Here is a 23,100-nt window from a genome sequence, read left to right on the forward strand (position 1 = left end):
ATATATATATATATATATATATACACACACATATATATATGTTTAGTGTATATACACATATATACATATATATACACATATATATATATATATATATGTATATATGTATATATACATATGTATATATGTATATATACACACACACACACACACACACACATATATATATATATACATATACATACATACACACACATACACACATTATCATACACACGCACACGCACACACACACACACAATGGCATGATCAGACATTGTGTAAAGATAAACATGCAGTAGATAAGACAGGGGCCGAGAGTTTTGGCTTTTAAGCGTTTCTCCTCGTGACCTTGGACAGTCTTTAAAGAAAACCAATGAAACCCTATTTATACAGTATTCAGAAAGACAAAATATTTCTGCCAAGCAAAAAGATGTGAAGAAAGCATTTTTTGCAAATAAATTACAGTTTTCAGACAAGAGAGAACCAGACTCCAAGGCTGGACAACGAAGAACTGGAGTGCAGATCAGCATTCAGACTTTTCTGAAGTGAAAAGCAGCACAGTTTCATGATCCATATATGAAAAATGGGGAACTAAAGCTACAAGTATTTTACATATCAAGTCAAACAAAGCAAACAAAAAAAAATGTAGTGAAGTATAAATGTGTGTATAGTTTGTGTTACAGACTCAGGATATCTCTGAGGTGAAGTTGTCCTTGAGTGATGTTTGCTTTCAGCATCCATGCCTCTTTAGTACAAAGGTAAGCATGACAGGGGAAAAGTGCAAATGGATCAAAGCTGAAGGGCAAAAATCACCCAACATATGGGACTGAACAGTGTCTTTAAAGCAGGACCTAGACTACAGGTCTGAGCATCACAGTGGAACATTGTTGGATTTGACAGTATAACCATACTGCAACTCTTCCAGTGCTTACAACAGCTGACGCGAGCCATTCATCACATTAGTATTTCAAGCACACTAAACCAACAGGTTCAATAAAACAGCATGAAAAAAGAAGAACAGCGAGCCTACAGGCTGCTGATCATCATTAACCACTTTGTTTCTAATGAATCAAGATGTAAACACAAAAAGTGTCTTTTGATGTAACAGAACTGTTTTTTTCAGTCATTTTTTTCAATCCTTGCTTAAAAGTTCAATTCACCCAAATTTCAAATAGACATATCTTCTTTAAATTGAACAAGTCTGACTTTTGAGCTTTTTTCCTCTAATAAAGGAGGTCAGAGGAATTTCCTTATAGTGCTAAAGTACTAAAGAGAAAAGACAAAGCTTTTCTTATTTGGAACATGGGTGAACCAAACTTTGAGTTATCTAAGATTACAGGTTAGTGATAGAAAGCGCAGTAAAAATTCAAACTGAACAGGTGTCGTAGCAGCCAAAGACATGAACAGAGAAACTACACCTTCAGATATTTGTGGAGGAATTCCTGATGCAAGTTGTTGAAAACTGACATCTTCATTGAAATCTGCATATGTTACACCTGAAATGTGTGAAATGTTGTATTGATGATGCTTGTTGCATTAGTCGATTAATCAATGAGAGAATCAAAAGCAAAGATAATCAATTCTCCTTCTCCAGTGTGAGGATTTGTTGCATTTTTCTCCGTTGTATGATTGTATATTGACCACCTGGCACTTTGTAGTCTTAGAAATAAATAACTGCTAGCTGAGGTTCAAAATGATGATTTTATGAACCTCATGTCCACGGTGAATTACGTTTTCCTTAATGAAATGTGTTTTGGACTGGAGCTAGAAATGGTTAAAACATCAAACAAGGGGTAACATTTCTGTTGGGCTGGAAGCAGTTACAGTAACAAAAATGTTTAACTGAGACATTCCTATTTTTCCCAGCTCCATGGATGAATAACAACTGATATCATGAATAAATACAGAGCTTGGGTGTTGACTCACATTCTTTGTTCGCGCTCATCCCACCCCACATCATGAATACCTTCACTTACTGGGTCCATCGAGACTCTAGAAAGTGACACTTTGTAGAGTATCTGGGTGAGATGCTAGAAGAAGTCCAAGAGCAGTGCTGTTCATTAAGCAAACAAAAAGAAGCTCCTGCTGCAGAAGAACAAGATAAAATGGTGCGGCGGTCTGTAGCGCTCTCCTCTTTTCCGTCTTTGCTCCTGTTTTATTCCGCATTAAACCCGACTGTATGGCTTCACTTGTGTGTGCTTGAGTGTGTTTGCAGTCCGAGACGTCAGGATGATAAAAAGGCTGTCTCATTGTTCGTTACTTGGGTTGGTTTGTTTTGCACGCTTGCCTTGACATGTAGCATTCAGCAGACTCTGACTGTGTGCATCTGTATGCGAGTGTGTCTACGTCCTGGGGCGGGGCGCGAACGAGAGTGATGATGGGCAGCTCACACCTGAAGCTGTGAAGTGGTGCAGGGGGCGGGGAAGGGGGATGCCTGAAGGTGTGTTACGTGTATTTATGAATACAGACATTTCTCAGTCCAGGAAGAGAGTGGGGGCAGGCCTCGCATCTCTGGCTGTTCAGCAGTGACGAGCTGTGGTGCGTCTGCATGTATTATCAGTTCTTAGCCCGGCCCTCACATCTCTGGCTGCTCTGCAGTTACCGGCTGGGTTCTGGGCTCAGGAGACTCGTAGCGCTGGTGGAAGTTTCTTTTCCTCAGCTTCTCTGGAGCTTTTCTCCACAAAACAATCTCCTAAACACAGAGACAGAGCAGCAAAAATAAAAATACGGTAATGTATGTTTTTAATATAGAGCTATTCATGTACTTATCATATGGAAAAGTTAAGCAAGCTGGAGGTCCGGGTGGGGCTGCATATTGCACATCGGCACAGAGCCACACACCACAATTAAATTACATTAAACTAAAAACAGCAGTCGCTGAGATTATAACGGCTGCAGGCAGTTCAACTTAATGTAATTTTAATTATGTCAAAATGATCCATCAAAGAGATAATTAATAAATGTGCCTAAGACACTATGCATCCTTTATCCCTCCCCCCATTAATTTGTGCAGGAATCATATTTTGCCTTGTCTGATAAACCTGCTTCCACTTGCGTGAGTAATTCTGCTGGAAGTCATTACATCAGTTCATGCCAAGTTCAGAGCGTCATCGGTGTGGCTTTTTTTTTTTTTTTAAGGAATTTTTTGTTATTTTCCTCTGCTACCAAACACACACACACAAACTATTCAAAGAAGTATTGCTTTCAGAAACAAAATCTAGATGTAATCAAGCACAATTGAAATCCAGTTCATCTTTTTATGCATGATTTAATTGGAGAATTACACTATTCAAGAAAACATGATAAATTTGCTGCTCTGCCTGCAAAACATCTGGCTCGCTCTTAGCAACAGGAAATTTTATTTACAAATGTGAAGTTTATATGCCAACTAAGGTGGGCTAAATTATGGACGTGTACGTGAATGAGATCAACTGTGATTCAGTGCTGGTATACGTTGTATCCACTGGCCAATTCATTGGATATGCCTGTTAAACTGTATAGTGCAAGTATCTGTTCAGCCAATCACATGGAAGCATGTAAACATGGTCAAGATTTCCAGCTGAAGTTCAAACTGAGCATCGGTCGAATTAAAAAGACTTTGAACGTGTCATGGCTGTTGGTGCCAGAGTGTCTGAGCATTTCAAAAACTGCTGATCTACTGTGATTCTCACACATATGGAACTAAATCAGGGTCAAAAAGTTATTTGAAACTGAAATTCTAAGTTTTGATATTTAAAAACATTTTAAAAAAATGTGTTAAAAACACAAAACAAATGAACGAAAATGTGTTGTGAGTGTGTATCAAAGGGGAAGGATGGGGCATAGACTAATGATTGACACCTACTGTGTCACGGTTGTTACAAATTAAAAAGCGGTATTTTGGTTGAAAATGGCCACTGCTCGTTCACAGGATGCCGCTGGTACCACCCAACAGGTAAGAAACACGGTTTTTGATCATCTTGTGATGGACAGAAATAAATAATATACAGAAATGAACAGGCGAGTCTTAGATTTCTTTACGCCATTCATAGCTCTTTTAGCTCAGCGAACTGCCAGCCAATCAGATAATAGTATTCCCTGTGGCTGGGCTACATTTTTTCCCACCGTAATGTATATCAATATGTTACAAACATTCATCCGTCAATATAGTCCATCATAAGATAATCAGAAACCATATTTCTTACCTGTGAAGGATGGGTGGCCCTCTTCAACCAAAATGCCCATTTTTAACTTGTAACAAATGTGACACTGGAGCTGTATAGTGTTAGTCCAAGCCCCGCCCATCTGCCTTTATACACGTCCACAACACATAATCATGGTCAAAAGTAAAAAACAAACTAACAAACAAAAAACAACCTGAAACTGAAGAAAGAGTTTGAAACAAAAAAAAATTACTTTGAACCTGCACGAAAACAAATAATTTATTAAAAATAAAGTAATTTAGGTTTTTTAAACACATTTTTATTTTTGTTTTAAATATCAAAATAATTTTAGTTTCTAATCACTTTTTCAAATGAATGAAACTTTTGACCGTGATTTAGCTCCATACCCACACAGTCATTGCTACAGCTGGCCCCAAAAAAGAGAAAATATCTAGTGAGCAACAGCTGGTCTGAAAATGGCTCGTTGAAGTCAGAGTTTAGAGGAGAACAGATTGACTGCTTTGAACTGATAAAAAGGCAGCAGTAACTTAAATAACCATTTGTCACAACCAATATATGCAGAGGGACATCCGTGAACACACAACACATCGGCTCTTGAAGCAGATAGGCTACAGCAGAAAGATCGCATTGGATGCCACTCCTGTCAGCTAAGAACAAGAAACTGCAGCTACAATTCAGAGAGCCTCACCAAATATGGTACTACCAAGGTGCACCTAATAAAGTGGCCAGTGGCTGTAAATACATTAATCACTTTTTGTGATGAAAGCAGGACTTAAAACTTTCCTGGTGTTATTCTCTGGCCCACTTGTCTGTTTTCCTTTGTGCACTGCACATCCACAGCCCTGCTGTTCTGTCTGAAGTTACCGCTCATTTAGCAATTAGCGTTACAGCATTAGGAATTAAGTGCATCATTATTTTGGTACCGGATCCCCTCAGTTTCCTGATGGAACTACAGATTCTAATAACAAAAAACAAAAACACTACATCTCTGTCTAGTGTATATATATATAATTTCACAATCACACATATATAAATAATAAATACTTTTGGGGGGAAATGTTTTTCAAGGATAAATCTCCTGAGTTTTGCTAATGAGCACATCATCAGGACACACAGTAACACCATGTCTATGCATAAAAATAAAAAAAATAATGCTATGAAATAAACAATATTGGCCTATGCCAGATATTACAGTAAATAAAACACAAACAGCTACGCTAAGTCCAAGTATCTGTGTAGAATTTGATATGAAATTTTCCTAATTACGAGCTAGAAGAAAGATACAGATATCAGCTCAGTGATACAGAGCCCATTTACTGGGCTTGGTGGTGACTTACCTGTTGTTTAAAGTATCTCCTGTCCTCTTCGTCCACCAGCACCAGATTAAGGAAGTAGCGTACAGAGAACTTCTTGTTAACATCCCTCATGGTGGGTGTCAAGTCATAACCTGTAATGAAACACGAGAGACGATTAGATGTCACTGACAAAAAACAAAACAAAACAAAAACAAAAAAACAAAAACAGGCCTGTTTGAATGTTTTATGACGAGGGAAGTTAACAGGAAAAGTGATATCCTGATGATAGGAGTCTGGATCAGCACTCAACATAATAGCTGCCAAAGAGGAGATGAGCTCTTACCAGCCAAGAACAGTCTGATGGGAATTGATTCTCCTTTAACTGGGGCTCCATCCATGATCTCGTACTTAGCAACCGTCTCCGTCTCTGTGGTAGTACTGGGACCTGAAAAGGAGGACAAGGACTTTACTACCTGAGACGAAACATTAAAGTGGAGCAAAGTTTCCAGCACTCTTAGTGGGACACAGTTGGTTTACAGAGAAGAAAAGAAACCAGGTTTAGAAGCTGAGAGGAGATGAACTACAGAGTTAATCCAAGTCCACAATGACTTGTCATTTTTGTGCTCTATCTAGGTTACTTTATTTTTATATGTGGCTGCCCTGGATTCTCACCTATGCCTGTTATCTCCTTCTTAATGAGCTGCAGCTCCATGTGTTGGATCTTGATTCTGACCAGCAGGAAATAAATCTTCCCAACAATCACATCCTTGAGGTGGTACCTATAAGAAAGCCATAAATGCAAGTAAAGACAGCTCTTATTTAAATGTTCTGCAGTGACAGAGCATTAGATTGTTCATTTGATAAGTTAAAGTCACATCGCTCTTACTTGGATTTATTGTATTCAAACTCGATGTGGAGACAGTCTTCTATGCCGACCTCCATTTTGATCGAATTGTTGACGTCAGGGTAGGTGGCTAACTGATGGACAATTAACTCGTATTCCTTCACCAAGTCAGACAGGCGCCGAACTATTGTCACCCTGAGGAAGTATCTGTCGAACACGACAACACGCCAAGCTATAAAAGTCAGACTGAAATCTTACAGATTTTTTTTTCTCTATTACAAATAAAATGCATTTAAAAAAAAGAAGTAGCTGAACAAAATAAGCTTGATGGATACCATTAGTGCACAAGAGTGATGGCCAGCTGAGGCATCACTTAGTATGTTTTATATCCTGTTAACAACTGTCCATGAAAGTTTCACCTCAAACAAACAAACTTGTGCCTGAACATCTTGACACAAGTGTTCATGTGCGGCATGGCTACACTCTATCTCAATATCAGGGAAAACAGACAAAGGTTGTTTCTGTCTGCATAATTTTTAATTAAATCTTATACAGGGTCATTAGTTTCTCTCTTCTGCGCGATGTGTGTCTTTTAATTAAATAGCCTTTGAGTCACACTTGCATGTGGAGAGTACAGTGTGCAGTGGAGGAGAGACAGGCAAACTGAAAATAACAGAATTTGAATTGATGACTTTACTGTAAATGGAAAAAAAAAACTTCCAAAAAGCAGTAATCTGTGTCACAGCAAGCTCACAAGCCCTGCACCCACTCAGTAGTAAAGAGGATTGAGAAATCTGACAGAAAGTGAACATTAAATAGAAGGTTGGGTCACCTTAGCCTGACGTTGGCTCCAGTATAGGACTCATAGGGCTTCTCCACCTGCATGAACTCAAAGTCGTAGCTTCTGTTCTGGGTGAGCTCTCCCGGTAAAGCCAGCTCTTTGACCAGGTCCACAAACTCGTGGGTGTTGCTCTTATCAGAGAAAAGCTCTGAAATATAGCAGAGAGGATTCAGACTGGCTGAATGTCTGGTTGGTTTAAATTCACTTTATAAAGCCAAAAATCTGTATTTATTATTTTTCTTTGAGCACTTCATTCTCTTTCAACACACTGCACTCATTATCCTTGTCCCAAGGCAAATAGAGTTGGAGGCGGGGGTTAGCGGCACTATGACAGACCTGCACATGATAACCACATGCCCTGTTAAACCTTTCAGCCATGTGATAAAGCCACATCAACAATGACATCAACCATGCTCACCTATCTGTCCAACAAACTCAATGCGGATCCCCTGGTGCTCCAGCCGCTTTCCTCCCTGCTTCACATTTAGATTCACCTGAAGAGGAAACATTTGTTGAGAACAAGTTTTTTCTTGCTTGCATGAATTGGTGCTATATGAATAAAAGTGGATTGAACAGAAAGATAAGATTCTGACATGCTACCAGGATATTGTTCCTTTAAAGGGCTTTTCTTTTATGATTATTGTGCATATTTCTTTACAACTAGCATATATTCCTATTTGCTTGCCGACTTCCAACAAACCTGTAATAATTTCTTCTCCAAACATAAATTTCCTCACATTTCTCTGCCTGACAGCTGTTAGGTAATCATGGTGAAAACTGTTTATTACAATCAACATCAATGTTGAATATCTTTCTGCTGCTACCACACTAACTGACCTTTTACTTGATTTTGAGTTGTGCTGGATAACAGAAGAAGTCAACAGTGAACAAGGCAAATATCAGACTGCTCAATAGAGCTGATGCACAGCAACAGCAGACACACATGTGTTAGTCAGTTCTTCCCGAAGCCAGAGCAAGTCTTGCACACTCATCAAAAGAATCGTAATTTCCCACTGGACTTAAAGCAATGAACCGAAAATAGGCTGAGAAGTCCATTATACACTGACTGACTGAAACTATCTGCTGCGCAGAAAATGACAACAAATTTAAGCTATGCTTCATATGTGCAGGACCCCCATTGTGACATGTGATAAATGACGCAAACACAGTTTACCTTTCCAGAAACCGACTCTCCATCGTAGAACAGGTAGTGTTTCTCCACTTTCCCATCTTCTGTTTTCAGCTCGGCCGTCTTTCTGTTCTCTGCATCATTCAGCAGTACATCTATTTCACAAACCGGCCCGAACAATCCTCCCAGGAAACTCTAGAAACACAAACGCATTCAGAGGATGAAATTCAGAGCAATCAACATGCTATGTGATCAAACATATGCTGCTTTTAAAACAACCGAAGAGAAATTGCAGCTAGCTGTAATAAGAAGCCCTGAGCTGTGTTGTAGCTTCCACCAACATGAATCTGCCCTAAAGACAAATGACTTTGTTTACACACAACCCCAAGATATCTGCTGACAAACAAACTGTTGCAGCGATAACAATGACAGTTATAGAGAGATGCCAGGTTAGTGTCCTCAGCTGTGATGGAAGCTCTGACATGAATATCACATGTTAAAAACCACTCTCACCTCCTACTCATTTACACGAGGAAGACGGCATCTGTTATTGCCATAACAACCCATTCACCAGTCAGTATCTGCACAGTCGCATTATTTTCCTCTGAGCTGGCACAAAGTCACAAACAAATGTTTCAACATGCAGAAGCAGCAAATCACCAAGAATAAGCTCAGTCATCAAGTATTTATATAAGATGAGAACCAACATTGAAGTAAACTCTTCATAGAAACCCCCCTACCCCCAAATAAAACAAATTATCAGCTACCCAATCACTAGTTGAAAGCCGACCCTCGAATCAATAAGCGAACAACCCTTTGCCCTTAATCAGAAAATTAATTAGCTTAATTTCTACGGTTATTGCAGTACTTCAACATGCATGTGACGGCACAACTTCACTGAGCTAACGATCAGCAACGTCTGCTAACAGTGACATTTGTTTGAACCACTCATCTACCCGACTTTTTGACCGATCTCAAATACTTGCCTTATCAATCAACACGTTTAACTGCTGGCATCATGCTGCTGGGCCATTAGCTAACCAAAACATCACGATCATTGAGAAAGACGGCCTCCTAGCGATGCTAATTCGACCAGCCCAGCTAGCTTTCTTTACAGGGTTGAGTATTAAAATAAATGCTTCCGCAGAAAAACGGAAACTCGTATTAATGTTATGTTTTTATGAATAACAAACACCAAACACCGCCTCTCCTTTTACTGTAGCCTGACCAGTCAATGCTTGTTTTTACACTTACCATCTCGGCCGTCTGGACAGTTTTGCTAACAGCTAGCCTCGCTTCGTGTACCCAGTCTGTCACTGAACTAGGGCTAAACGTCATGTGACCCGAATCATGTGTATGTGGGCGGCCACGGGTATGGAGGATTGGGGGTTGAAGGCACTCTTGGTAACACCTAACAATTAGAAAAAAATTAGCCATTACCTGTATAGGTAAGGCTGCTGGTTGAGTTCATGTATTTGCTGTTGGTGCAGACTTTAAAGGTAGTTTTTGTAGTTACTTTCTGCACATTTTAACTAAAACATTCACCACCAGGGGGCAGCATAATTCTAGTATTTTTTTTTTATTTTTTTTGTTACCTCAGTTTCCTTTATACATTTAGCTTTATTGCCCAACCCCCATTGTAAATAAAAAACTATTCTTAAAGGTTCGCCTGATTAATTAAAGATTATCCTGACTTACTATAGCTTCTTGTCGTACAAGGTGTTTGCAAAACGTCTAGTTCAGCTATGCTTAATTGGAAAAAACTCTGAAGTGTGTAAGTCAATATCAGTGGTGTAAAGCGAGGCGTGGATTTGTTGGCAAATATGAGGCATGTTTTGTAAGGGCAAAACCAAACCAAAAGATAATGCAACCTTAGAAACCAAGCAGGCCACGTGGCGTGGACATGGCAGAAGCACTGACACAGCCAGTAGCACGTCTACAGGAAGGCAACATTTAAATGTGCTACATGGACAAAAGCATTGGCTCGTTAGCTCTGTTGTGGACACTGACACAGAGAACTGGAGACTGGATGACCAACCCATTCCTGTTATACTTATACTCATCATGTTTAGTTGGAATGCAATTTCTTGTCAGACAACTCCATGACATCTCAAAAAAACAGAGATGTCGTGGTACCCACCTGTCCACACGTATCTTAGCCGTCTTTGTCTGATGATGAAATCTATGTCTCGATCCCGATACAAGCTGTTAAGCCATGGAAACCCATAGTGTGAAGCTCTTGGTGCATGGTTTTTATGCTGATGTTAACGCCAGAGGAGGTTTGGAGCTTTGCAGTAATGAAGTCAGCAAAGTTTTGGTGACTTTTGTCCACTACAAACCTCAGCATTCATAACTTGGCATGGTCTGCCACTTCATGGCTGAAGAAATGCTTGTACTTTCCAATAATACCACTTAGAATTTATCGTGGAATATCCAGAAGGGAAGAAACAAACGGCTTAGTGCAAAGGTGGCATTTTAGTACAGTACAAAGCTAGAATTCAGTGAGCTTTTTAGAACGACCCATTCTTTCACAATTATTAGTAAAGGTAGCCTGCATGGCAAGGAAATGGATTTCCGCATTGAGACTAAAAACATATGAATTCATATGAAACATAGGAAAATATGAGCAAGACATTTTACAGCTGTAAATTAAGTTCAGTGCCACTTGGTGGGGGAATAAATAATTTCGACAGTGTTCTAATATTGGCCACAAATTTATCAGTGGAAAATCTGAAGACAACCAATAACAGTAGCTACTTTCTGCCACTGAAAGAAAAGAATAGAAGTGAATAGAAATTTCAGGCTATTTTCTCAAAAGGAATAAAGTTAGAGTTTCAAGATATTTCTCCATTTTGATTATTTTCTCTCAAGTCTGCAATTTTGAGATAGTAAACTTAATTTTTAATTATGGATGGCAAATATGTACTTTTTTAGTGGAAATAGCTCCTGATGTTACTTGCAAGTACCATATAAAAAAATCAAACGCTTGAATAATAGAAGGTACCTCAGTTTAAATTACTGAGGAACTTGACACATATGAAAGGAGTTATGAGAACAGATAACACAGTAGTAGGGATAAAATAAACACTTTATTGATAGAAATTGTTTCAAATCGAAATTACAGAGTCTGTTAAAATGCGTTTGTGTTTATAGTACATATTTCGAATATGTTCCAACTCTGGTTAGGACTTCCTGAACCCATTTCTGAGGGGTTTGCGTCTTAAAGATGATCTCATTCAAATCTTGAGCCGGAATATTTTTCAATATTCTCAGGTTAAGCATAAAATGTTGCAGGATTTGTGAATAAAGGGATCAAATAATTTAAATAAGTGTTTCTAAGGAACACGTTCCTTAAAGCTCAAAAAAAAAAATGGCTGGAGTAATGCAATGCATGGACAAAGGCATGCTTTTATTGCACTGGTATTACAATGATTTAAAAGAATATATTTATTTATATTTAAAAAAGCATTTGAAAGCTTTTTTCCATAGGAAAGCACAATACTGGCACAATTATTTTCACATTGTTTACAGTCGTTGTTTTGGCCTTGCTGAAAATAATTAATAACAATAACACAGAGAGTACAAAAAAATGGCATTTGTTTTTTCCCAGCAGGTGGAGTTTACTATCAGCCCAGACAGGGAATTAAATTAGATGCCAGCCTTGTTTATGTGCTTCGGAGTGGGTGGTGGTCCAGTCTACAGCTGCAGAAGGTGGTCTTCTTTGTAATCATCGGGTTTTACCTCATCGCTGATACGCCTGCTGGCGAACAGCCTCCTCAGGTCACTCATATCTTCAGAGGAGAAAGATAAACAAAGAGAGAGATCAAATTACATGGAGCAAACAAAACAGAAAACACATGGCTTCTACTGAATCCATGCAAATCCTGTCCTACAAAAAATACCTTCACTTTCTTTCCAGAGCATGCCAGAACCAGTCTCACCGAGGTTGCTCTTGTCCGCCATGTATGGACCTTCAGCTGCAGAGCCTTCGTAACCACCAGAACCTTCCTCGCCCAGGAATATCCCAGGTGACTCGCTCAGTTTCGATTCCTCCTCCTCTACCTCCTCCTCGTCTTCCTGCTCGTCCTCATCGTTCTCCTCCATTGGTGAATTCTCATCCTCCACAGGCTCTGCTTCCCTGAAAACACATAAGAAGTGAGATAGAGAGATTAGCTGATAAGTGTCTCATCTTTCTCTTTCTGCTGCTCCTTTTACGGGTCGCCGCAACAGATCATCTGCCTCCACACGTCTAAACCATCTCAGCCTTCCTGCATTTACTTTGTCTCCCAACTGTTCTCCCTGAGCTTTCCCTCTGATGTACTCCTTTCTAATCCTGCCCAATGAAAACCTTCACCTCTTGAGCTCCTCCTCCTGTTTTTTTTGTTAGTGCCAGCATCTCCAAAACATATATAATAGTAGGTCTCTCTACTTTTTGGTAAGCCTTCTCTTTTGCTCTTGCGGCTGTCTTTCCATCTCCAAAATTTGCTCTGATATGAGACTTTAATATTTGTTTAATATTTGTGTGCATGATAACAACTCCATGAATAGGGATTGAACTGTACTAAAAACATACAGATTTTTTTTTCCTGGCTGAAAGTTTGGGATTTTACTCCATTCTTTATTTTTTTTCTTACAAGCAGCACAGAACATGAGAAGCTGTTTGGCAGCAGAGAGTGTGAAAAGCATTTGAGATCTCTAAGACTGATAACAAAACTATCGACTTTACAACTTTGAGCTGCTGTTGTTAACTTGCTAACTATATCTCCACCACTTCACTCGTGTTATTTCCTGTCCTCTTCTGCTTTTACACACCTACCAACAACTTGAATTTCATTCTGATTGCATCATTAAGAAAGTATCTACAGTCTTGTAGAGCTTGAGCTTGCTTGTGTATTTGCTTTGCGTATATCTTTATCAAATGAAATTTACAGACCTCACATTTTTCACCATGCTAGCAAGAATAGGTAAAAACTCCTTTGTGTGTCCATTTTTAGGATGAAACACTAACGATGACTTCACAGTAGTAAAAAGTACAAGTGTATTTTTTCTAGAAAAAGTCTATAATTCAGTTTGAGAATCTGACTTGAACTGCTTCGTCAGTGGGATTTCTTTTCCGGGTTGTTGAAATAAATAACTTCATATTAACTAATGATATAAGTAATACATATATAATCCTGTGCTTCTCAGATAGGATTATCCAAAGAGCTTGGCACATACAAAAATACAAAACAATAGACCAGAAGCAACAGCCCACTTCCTCTGTACACTTCCTCCTGACTTCCTGTTCAAGGCGTGCTGTAAAAAGGACGGCTGCTGCGGAAGCTCCGGTGATTATAAGCAAGCTTCAGCGAAAAGACTCAAACAAGCCAGACGCTGTTCATATTTAGAGGTTTTTCACATTTTATCACAATGTTAGCAGCTGAACCTTTTTACCTGCTACCCTCTAACTCTTGTTTTTGTGTGTCTGTAATGAGTTTATATTATGTTTTCTATACACACCGGTGAAATCGCGGAACGTGAAATTCATCCCATTGTTTTTTAAGTTATCTGAAGGTTTGTGTTGTCACACACGTTTCAGTAACACAGTAGAAGGACTCTTACTGAAAAAAATGTAATCTGGTTTGTTCACTTTTGAAAGATTTCCTTTATTTTTGATTGAATATAATTTTGTTAACTGAAAGGACATTAAGAGGAACTTTAAAAGAGGAAACTGAGGGCGAAGACCAAGATTGTGATACTCTTACTTTTTTTTAGAGGTCACGCATATTAAAAGATCAGTTCTTTCACAGACACGTTTTATGCTAAGCAGAAATTCATACACATGCTGCTTTTTTACCGGCTCATTAATTAATTTCTAAATTTAGTAAAATTTCACTAAGTAGGTTTTTAATGTATGTTTTAGAATCTTTGTACATAAGCATATGTCCTCCTAGGATACACTCTATACACACATATTACACAGTAAAAATGAATAGTTTTAATAAAGCAGCAGCAAAGATTATAGTACCTGCCAGATAATTTATACAGAAAGTGCAACAATGTAGCAACTGAACTGTTAAAATGTTTAAAAATTAATTTGATACTAAACTATTTAGCTCAATATAAAATTGTGACGATCGTAAAACAAAATCTTCGTGCATTAACGTAACAATCCATTGTGAACCTTGTGAGAGGAGCACAGCTGAGACTTTTTATGTTTGTATTTTTTTTTAAAGCATAACAAATAATATTTGATACGATTATATCTGTAACTGTAAATATTGAAACTTATTTATTTACTTTTTAAAGGTAAAAAAAAAAAGTAGTAAACCTATCCTATCACACACCAAGTGAACGGGAAGCTAATCCACACAGAAGTAAATCACAGACAACCTTAAATTTCAATTTTTGATGCTTTTCTTCCATTTTACATTTTTAAGTCTATCATCCTACAACACATGTAAAACCATTGATGCCACCAGTCAGAGGAACAAGTCACCGAGGACATTAGCGATTTTCATTTTTAATAAAAAAGACTTTATAAAGTGCGGGCTGAAAACCTGCTGAAATATGAAATTCATCATAAAAATGATGAAATGAGCCATTTTTCTCCCAAACCTACCCACAGTGTCTGTATCTGTCTTAATACCCTGTTGCAACAAGTGATGACTGCACTTCCTCTGTGCTGAAGTCTGCAGTAAGCAGAGCTCAAGTCTACCTCATGTTTGGAGTCTCTTTTATGATCAAATATATGTGAGTTACTATGTTGATATAATGAAGAATGCATTTTTATTAAAATGTATCTCTTTATACCATAAAATACAATATATTTGGAAGTGTGTTAATGTTTTGTGCACTTGGCAACTCTGACTTCTCCAGGGTATGCACATTTTCAAGATATGTATACTTTGGGTAAAGTTAAAATAATCTAAATTATTTCCTGTGCAGAGAAGGAACCAACATTCCTTGCATTCATTTCCGACGATGTAAAGGTGGAGCAAAACTGATCAGCTGATTTAAGTTCTAAATATTTCTGTGTCTTGTGAAGAAAAAGATCATCAACTATTCTGGGTTTTATTTCTTTACTCCAGCTGTAACCTCCCTGCCCTTTCTCTGGTTACTCTCTTTCTTTATCCCTCCACGTTGTCTTCTATTTTGGCTTTTCTTGGCCACCTACCTCACACTTATATACTCTCAAACGCACAAGACAAGAAAACACACAGGCAAGCATGCAAAGAGAGTCTGCACTGCTCACCAAGGTGACAAAGCCAGTGCAGCATCAGCATTTTTCATATTTAAAGTCAGCTTTTGTCTAAAAACAGCACTCTCTTGTTTTTTTCAGACCCAATTGAACATTGACGTGAACTCGCCGCCACCTCCGTCCTCTGAGCAGCTCACAAATAAAAAAAAAAAAAATCTTCACATACCAGATGTGAACAGACCACGACACGTGAATACTTACAGATACTCTGCAGCAGAAGCAGGCAGTTTTGTTGGCAGATCTGGACTCCACTCCATCTCTGGGCTTTGTTGAGTCACACAGTTGGCCTGGTCACCATCAGGGTTACATCTCACAAAGTTATACACAGCAGTCCTTGGTGCTCCTGGAGACAGACAAGTGTAGATAACATTTTATTATTTTGCCCAGTTAACAGTACATTTTACCTTTATTCACACAGCTCTTGGGGAACATTTCTGGATATATTTAGGGTTTGTGATCTCCACGTTTGGACGGTTTTAAGATTACAACATTAGTCTGTGACAGAGTAAAGTAACGGTTTTCTCAAAGGCCTTCAGAGCTGTTTATTTTCTTAAGAAATTAGTTAAATGAGGAAGTACGAGTATTGCAACTTTTTCTCCACACATTGCAGCATGTTGATCATGGAGGTTGCGTGATGCTAAAACCATTAAGAGTTGTGTCATTCCAGCAAATATTAAGTATTTGAGAAACTGTAACAAGTATTTGGTTGGTCTGACAATTTGTTTGCCCTCTCTAACTCTTTTTGTACATTTTTATTAGAAAAGTACCTGTGCTGCTGAAGCTGTACTGATAAGTATTTATTACATCTATACTACTGGCAAAGATTATCTATCACTATCTGTTATTCAGGCAATTAAGATGTGGAAGTTAGACAGCTGGGTTCTTTGCACCACAGGCTTCCTGTCATAAGGCTGTCACAGTAAATATACATGTGAACACTCAGTAGCCACTGATGATGATCTGATGAGTATAAGTGATGGTGTCATGTGCCCATAGTGCTTTTGGGTGTGTTACTATTGAACACCCACAATAAAATAAAGTCTAGTGTTTTTTTTATAACCATGCAGCCAAAAGAAAGAAAGAACGAAAGAAAGAAAGAAATCAAATTCTTAGACGATCAACACGTGAAAACCTGCTATGACTCTAAAATTGCTTATCAAACTGTTAAAGTATTTCCCTCAGGGGATAAAAACATGAAAAGTCTTATTGCTATCATAAATACAATACAATCACGTGTACACAGGAAAATATCTAATAGTGTCTGATTAATTGGGGCCTCGGGGGGGTTAAAATGTCGCTATTTAGTATCAGATATATTTTACGCAAAAGGGTTTGTCCATTCCGTTTCACTACTTTCTCTCTCTGTCTCTACATTTATATTTAAAAAGTGTTCAAGAAGTATCGTCGAAACTTAACTCGGAAAATGAAACGCCTTTGTTTTTTCCGATACCTGGAGTCCTACCATTACATCATGGCCTGTTACTGTAAAGCACGCAGCATCTATGTATATGTATTTTCTTTTATATATACATATATTCGATTTTTTGGGGGGGGGGGGGTTGAAGTCTAATGTTCAACTTGAGGGGATGCTGATTGACTCTGAGAACCCTGGATTGATTAAATGAGTCATTGAGACTTACGGTAATCACAGTATGCTGACGCAGAGTTGTATACCAGTGAAGTGGAACAGTTCCTATTTTTTTTGCTTGTCAATCAGAAACCCCCGAGGGCCCTGGGATTCCCAGTGACTTTCTATGTGAGGATGTTACCGGAACGCACTTAAGCTGTCAGGATGGTAAACATGTCCACTTGTTGTTTTCAAAACAACCTGACCAGATAAAGTATACTGCGACATCAATCCCGGTAAAAATAGAAAAGGAAAAAAAAAAAAAAAAAGGAGCCACAAAGTAGATTTAATTGTCGACTTACCCTTTGTGCTATGTAAGGCGAAGCAGGAGATGAGGAGGACCAGAATCAGTTTCATCTTGTTCAATTTGTCTCTCTTTAGTAAAACAGGAAAATGTCCTCCTGAAGGCAGTCGCTTTCTGAGCTCAAGCTTCTTTGCGTTGTGAAGTATAACTGTAAACTGCCTCAGACAGCCAAACTCCCCCTGAAGAGGCTCAGCCCTCCGTGTGCGTCATGGTTTCCTGAGTCTTCTTGTGTAGAAAATAAGTGGCTGAAACATCTTCCTGCGTGGAAACTTTTGCATTAGCATCAGATATCAGGTCTGAGTTTGCGCAACTGCAAAATTTGGACGAAGGAAATGCCAAATGATAGCAGCAAACATTCTGATCTGTACGATTTCTTATAATATGAAAGGAAGCGACAATTTGCCCTAATTGACGGCCGATTCACTTCATGTAGAGATAAGGACACGATAGCATCACAGGGATCTTCTTCTTTCAGATGAACTCACTTCACTCGAGTTGACTCTGTTCTTTTTACTTCTCTCAGTTCAGTTCACCTCCAAAAAAGCAATTTTACGCTACCTTCGCGCGCCTATGTGCGCGTGTGTGTTTGTGTAAGTGTGCGAGAGATGTTAGTGCATCACCCCTTTACTTTCTCACTTTTTATTTCACCCACCTTACTTAGCTTCACCTAATTTCGCAGAAGCAGAGAAATGGAAAGGGAGACAGAGGCATCATTCAGCAGCTTTAAACCATTAACAGAACCTTTGCTGTGTTAAATTATTTACACTCCAAATGCCACAGCAACAGCCTCATCTCCCGAGATACCAACAGTATTGACCTGTCTGCTCTTCATATGTTTAGCTTGGCTCCTTCAGTGTGAGTTAATGTGGCCTGCGATAACCATTCTTTTGATTCTGTGCCTTTTCTGAGCCTCCACATGTCCGGCAGATGCTCATGTTTGTCAGTAATGCAACTGAATACATTCCCTGTTTTTTTTTTCTTCTGCAATTTGATGCACTATTTTCCAGAGGAGGAGAATTTTCTCCTTTATATGTCAGAGGATACATGTTTTATTCAAATAAAATATATATTTTTAAATGATGTAGCCATGTGGATTATCATTATAACACTGAATGGAGCTACTTTTTGAACTTTAAGGATCCACTCTATGTGTTTCTCTTTACTACGGAAGACTGTACAGGTTGAGACAGTTTTGGTTGCTCAAAACTGGTTGACACCTGGTGCGTTTCTTAGCCTCAAGCATATAAGAGGATGACTCAGAAGCTGATCAGAGCTGCAGGTAATACATATATAAAAAAGTATGCAACTTGTGTCACAAGCTTGTGAGGAGAACACACGTGATTTTAAGTAAGAATCGTTCCTTTTGAACAAGCTGACATCACTGAACAAATTTTGGATCAGGACATCATGTCATATTTCAGGACTGATGAGCAGCTAAGATAAGTTAAGATAAGATAGATCTTTATTGTCACTGTTACCAGAACAATGAAACACAGATTAGTTAACACAAGATTAGTAAAAAATATTAGAACATTAGTGAGAAATGTGCAAGTCCGGTAGCTCTAATGCAGGTATTTTAGGGAAATCCAGTTATTAAAATCAGGAATAGTAACTGAATTAAAGCTCTCAGACCATACACGTTTGTTGGATGAGCTTTACCTTTGTCAGAAAATAAAAGAAGTGAGAGTTTAGTTCTGGCTACTCTAAATGTGAAATGAACCAGGGATTGTTAACATTTAAAGTTATTTAATCACTTTAAACTGGTAACAAATCATTAAATATCAGTTTTAGTTAGAGGGCAATATTCAAACACATTCCAAAGGTTGACCATAACACGAAGAAGAAATGTAAGCTTTATTTAAGTCATACTATACTCTACATGTACTGCATGTTTTGAGTACTTAACCTAAATGTGAAAGCAAATTCTTTCTTTTTTTTCATGCTGTGCTTGGATTCTGGGGAAATTATTGATGGTTTCATGGCAGTTTATTGTAGCTTCAAATTGTTCTTGATTAAATAAACTGATAACATGATTGTGGTATCATTAGTGTCACATCATCAGCATGTTACCCCGCCTTACTGAATCAGATGGTGTTCTAATCCTATACATGTTTTCTCATAAAGTAAAAACCGTCCCCATCTGAGAAAAGAAAACAATGAAGAGACTGGATTTCCGCCATTAACAAAAAAGGGGGGGTATTTCTTCATCTTCCTTGACTATGCTGACTTAAAGATTTGATTTCCTTGTGTGGGTTATATGGAACTTCACACTGGGTTGAATTTGTGACGTCTGGATGGGAGTTTTGTGGAACAGCCTAACCTAGTGACCCAATGCGCATCTATGTGTGGGTGCATCCGTTCATGTTACTGACAGCAGTCTCACTCAAATATTTGTTAAGTTCCTAGACAAAGGCAGAGGTGACTCAGTGGGACGAAGACTGCATTGCTTTCTTTGACTTTGTCCTGTCAAAAAACAAGGGATCAATCATTTTAATTTAGTTCAGTTTAGTGTATACAGTCATCAGCTTTACAGCAGTTTACTCTTTCCTTCTTCTCTCTCTTCTTTTTCTGTCTGTTTCAGCTGACACATCAGTAGGAAGTGGTAACATCAGTTGCTATCATTTTCTTCAGGAAATGACACACTAGCCTGCCCAGCCTTGCCTCAAACACACACATACGCACAGGCAGACATGAACTTATTTATGAGGCTCATATATCCGCTTATACGCAATCTTGCCCTTCTCTGCAATACTAAATATTCGAGTTATTTGAAACAAAGCATTGTCTATACATTCACTAACATTTGTTGCAGTGCGTTCCCCTGCACTAGTCAGTATGAACTATATCTATAAACAGTCATATTTTACAGTCAGCTTGGTTTCTATCCCCACCACTATTGCACTGTGTGGGATTTGAGTCTATTGTCTGGGTGACAAGAGTTTATGAGTTTAACACAGACTGTCTTATTTTTACACTCTCAAACACAGACAGAAAGCAAATGCAAACACAGCCATTAACATATGCGCAAATCGACCAGGATCATTTTACCAGTTACTGATAACCATAAGAACCAATTAATCCATTTTCTTTATAGAAATGCTTCTGCTTGTGGATTCATGAACCATCTCTGTGTCGTAGATAGTCAAAGACAAGACTGCAGCGCCATATTGCCTTCGTCTCCTCCTGCTTTGTCTGATCCTAGGAGCACACGTCAGGTCTGTGAATGCAAACTGAAACTTAACAGTTTAAAAGAAAGAAAACAAAAACAGTCCTCATCGATTTTGCAAGTTCACACACATATTAAAACACACTCATTGACTTTTATTTGCTTTTTTTGCAGTCTCGCCAGTCTTAAGCTCAAGCTTCAATCGCACCAATAGAACCAGAGAAAAACATCAGAATGAATCAAATGTTAAAAAAATAGAGGTTTAAGGCACTCACTGGGATGATACATTTGAATTATAAATACATTAAACTTACTTAATTTTTGTGCATCACATTTTTTTAAATTGTATGAATGTTTAACATTAACTACAATTATTTACACAGGAATTCTTTCCACTTCATAAAAAGTGAAAAAAAATCTTTCAGACCTCTTTAGGTGTCTTGATTTATATTCGAATGCTTGGCAATCCTATAAATATATAGTCATGTGAAAAAAATGTTTCCACAGCACTCTTTGCAGTCCTGTGGAAACTAAATACACCCCATGATTCAGTAGCTTATAAAACCACCTGCAGCACAAATAATTTCAAGTAACTGTTTTCTATGTGACTTAATCAGCCTCTCACATTGCTGTGGAGAAGTTTTAGCCCGCATTGTTGCTTCAGGTCACTGAGGTTTGTGGGCATTTGTTTATGTACAGCACTCTTAAGGTCCCACCACAGCATTTCAATCAGTCTGAGGTCTGGACTTTGCAACATTTTGATTCTTTTGTTTTTCCAGCTACTCTGTTTTAGATTTGCTGCTGTGATCTTCGTGCTGTTCCAGTTTCAGCCAAGCTTCATCTGAATACTTTGGTACACAGAGGAGTTCATAATCGACCGGGTCCCGCGGCTGCAAAACAAGCTCAAATCATCTGCCCTGCATCGTGTTTGACCTTTGCTATGTGTGCCGTTTGGTTCTCACCAAATGTAGCATTAACTGGGCATTATAGCTAAACAAAAATCCGCACTTTGGGCTCACCTGTCTAAAGGACATTTTTCCAGAAGTCCTTTGCTTTGTTTAGAGTCAACATTGCACACCAAAGTCATATTCTGCTTAGAGAGAAGAGGCTTCCTGCTCCCAAAAGGTTGATTCTGTTCATCTGGATGTAGCGTTTTCAGTGGGGAAAATGTTTCGTCACTCATCCCAGTCACTTCTTCAGTCTCAGCTGACTGCAGGTTTCCCCAACCTTAAAAACAGTACATTTGCACAATAACTGATACTAGCCAACTGAATGAACAATGGACTGTGAGGTCAGCTTCTTGATCATGATCACTGATCACCTCACAGTCCATTGTTCATTCAGTTGGCTAGTTTCAGTTATTGTGCAAATGTACTGTTTTTAAGGTTGGGGAAACCTGCAGTCAGCTGAGACTGAAGAAAACACTTGGCTGAGTGGATGACTTAGACTCAGATTATTTACTTACCTGGATGATAATACCTGCTCCATGTTTTTTGTCATTTTACTGTCTAGAATTATAAAATCTCTGCTTTTTAGAGGTGGTCACTCTTGTCTACATTTGATTAGCAGCACCTTGCTACTCCTGACCCTCTTGATTCCTCTGAAAACAACCTTGTGAAAACGTTCTTTTCACATGAATGTAAACAAGATCATGGAATTTCTATGAGCCTGAATATTTCTCCGTAAGTGTGCAGCATTTTCCGCTAAGCGCTCTTGAACAGGTTCTTGCTCACAGTCTATTAGTGGTAATTGTGTGATGCCGAGCAGGTTTGCCAGCACATGTTTTGACAAGTATTAAATGGCGAGCATGAATTAAAGCAGAAATCGGGCCGTGGTATGCTTTTACATAATGTGATAAAAACACAAATACTCTCTTATGGCAAAGTATTTTTATTTGCATGCTTGTGTACGTGGGTGTGTATAAGGAGCTGACGCAGAGGGTAAAGGATGTAACGATGTTTGTTATTTTCTAAAATAAATGTGGTAAATAGATGTTGGTTCTTTGGAAACATTACGACATGGATTTGTGATACATCACTTTGTGAGGTAACTTATTCTTTGTGTTTCTTTCCATTTGTCTGAAACTATGTAGAGTAATGACAAGATATTTGATGACTTAGTTAAACTCAGATTAATAGTTTAAACAAAATAGTTAGTCATCAGTTCTGTGACTGCCATGTCGCTTCACTGCTAGGGAAGATAAATAACTGCATATCTAGTTGGCAATCAGTGGTTTGACGGCCCACACATCTGACCTCTGTTGCAACACATTCAGCTAACTTCAGTTAACCCCAAATCCATCATGTTTACTGTAAATAGCTTCGAGGACTGAAGCTGTGTCGCCTAACACACTTTAGTTTAGCTGCACATAGTGGCAAATATGTAGCCCTGTAACATGTATAGATTGTAAAACCTCTTGAGGTAAATTGGTAATATTGAGGTATAAATTGACTGGAGTGCAAATGACAGGCGGAAGAACAAAGAAAGAAGAAATATAAACTTCACAAAG

General features: G+C 38.5%; 2 protein-coding genes across 3 annotated transcripts; both read right to left on the reverse strand.

Annotated features, from left to right (window-relative positions):
* Positions 1 to 307: 307 nt before the first annotated feature.
* vps26a (VPS26, retromer complex component A) lies at positions 308 to 9,649 on the reverse strand. The gene is made up of 9 exons (XM_013269773.3): positions 9,509 to 9,649; positions 8,300 to 8,449; positions 7,544 to 7,619; positions 7,117 to 7,273; positions 6,327 to 6,491; positions 6,113 to 6,219; positions 5,784 to 5,885; positions 5,483 to 5,592; positions 308 to 2,674 (listed from the first exon to the last, which is right to left on the reverse strand). The coding sequence occupies exons 1-9, from the start codon at positions 9,590 to 9,592 to the stop codon at positions 2,558 to 2,560; spliced, it is 1,068 nt and encodes a 355-aa protein (XP_013125227.1). The 5' UTR covers positions 9,593 to 9,649; the 3' UTR covers positions 308 to 2,557.
* Positions 9,650 to 11,324: 1,675 nt separating this feature from the next.
* On the reverse strand, positions 11,325 to 17,582 carry srgn (serglycin). 2 transcript variants are annotated; one of them, XM_003442225.5, is made up of 4 exons: positions 17,424 to 17,582; positions 15,696 to 15,837; positions 12,196 to 12,392; positions 11,325 to 12,045 (listed from the first exon to the last, which is right to left on the reverse strand). In XM_003442225.5, exons 1-4 carry the CDS (start codon positions 17,476 to 17,478, stop codon positions 11,951 to 11,953), a joined length of 489 nt encoding a protein of 162 aa, XP_003442273.1. In that variant the 5' UTR covers positions 17,479 to 17,582; the 3' UTR covers positions 11,325 to 11,950. The 2 variants fall into 2 exon arrangements, with proteins under 2 accessions (XP_003442273.1, XP_013125228.1); XM_013269774.3 differs by having other exon boundaries at positions 12,157 to 12,392.
* Positions 17,583 to 23,100: the final 5,518 nt, after the last annotated feature.

Source organism: Oreochromis niloticus, linkage group LG1 (genome assembly GCF_001858045.2).
Source record: "Oreochromis niloticus isolate F11D_XX linkage group LG1, O_niloticus_UMD_NMBU, whole genome shotgun sequence".
Lineage (NCBI taxonomy): Eukaryota > Metazoa > Chordata > Actinopteri > Cichliformes > Cichlidae > Oreochromis > Oreochromis niloticus.

Bases quoted from the DNA above. Each gene is read 5' to 3' on its own strand.
- vps26a (XM_013269773.3), bottom strand. From the start codon at position 9,592: ATGACGTTTAGCCCTAGTTCAGTGACAGACTGGGTACACGAAGCGAGG. The intron at 7,274-7,543 runs GTGAGCATGGTT...GCTATATTTCAG, and splicing joins TGAGTTTGTTGGACAGATAG to AGCTTTTCTCTGATAAGAGC. The intron at 5,593-5,783 runs GTAAGAGCTCAT...GTTTCATTACAG, and splicing joins CATCAGACTGTTCTTGGCTG to GTTATGACTTGACACCCACC.
- srgn (XM_013269774.3), bottom strand. From the start codon at position 17,478: ATGAAACTGATTCTGGTCCTCCTCATCTCCTGCTTCGCCTTACATAGC. The intron at 15,838-17,423 runs GTAAGTCGACAA...GTCTGTCTCCAG, and splicing joins CGCCTTACATAGCACAAAGG to GAGCACCAAGGACTGCTGTG. The intron at 12,393-15,695 runs GTAAGTATTCAC...ATGTGTTTTCAG, and splicing joins GCTTCTGCTGCAGAGTATCT to GGAAGCAGAGCCTGTGGAGG.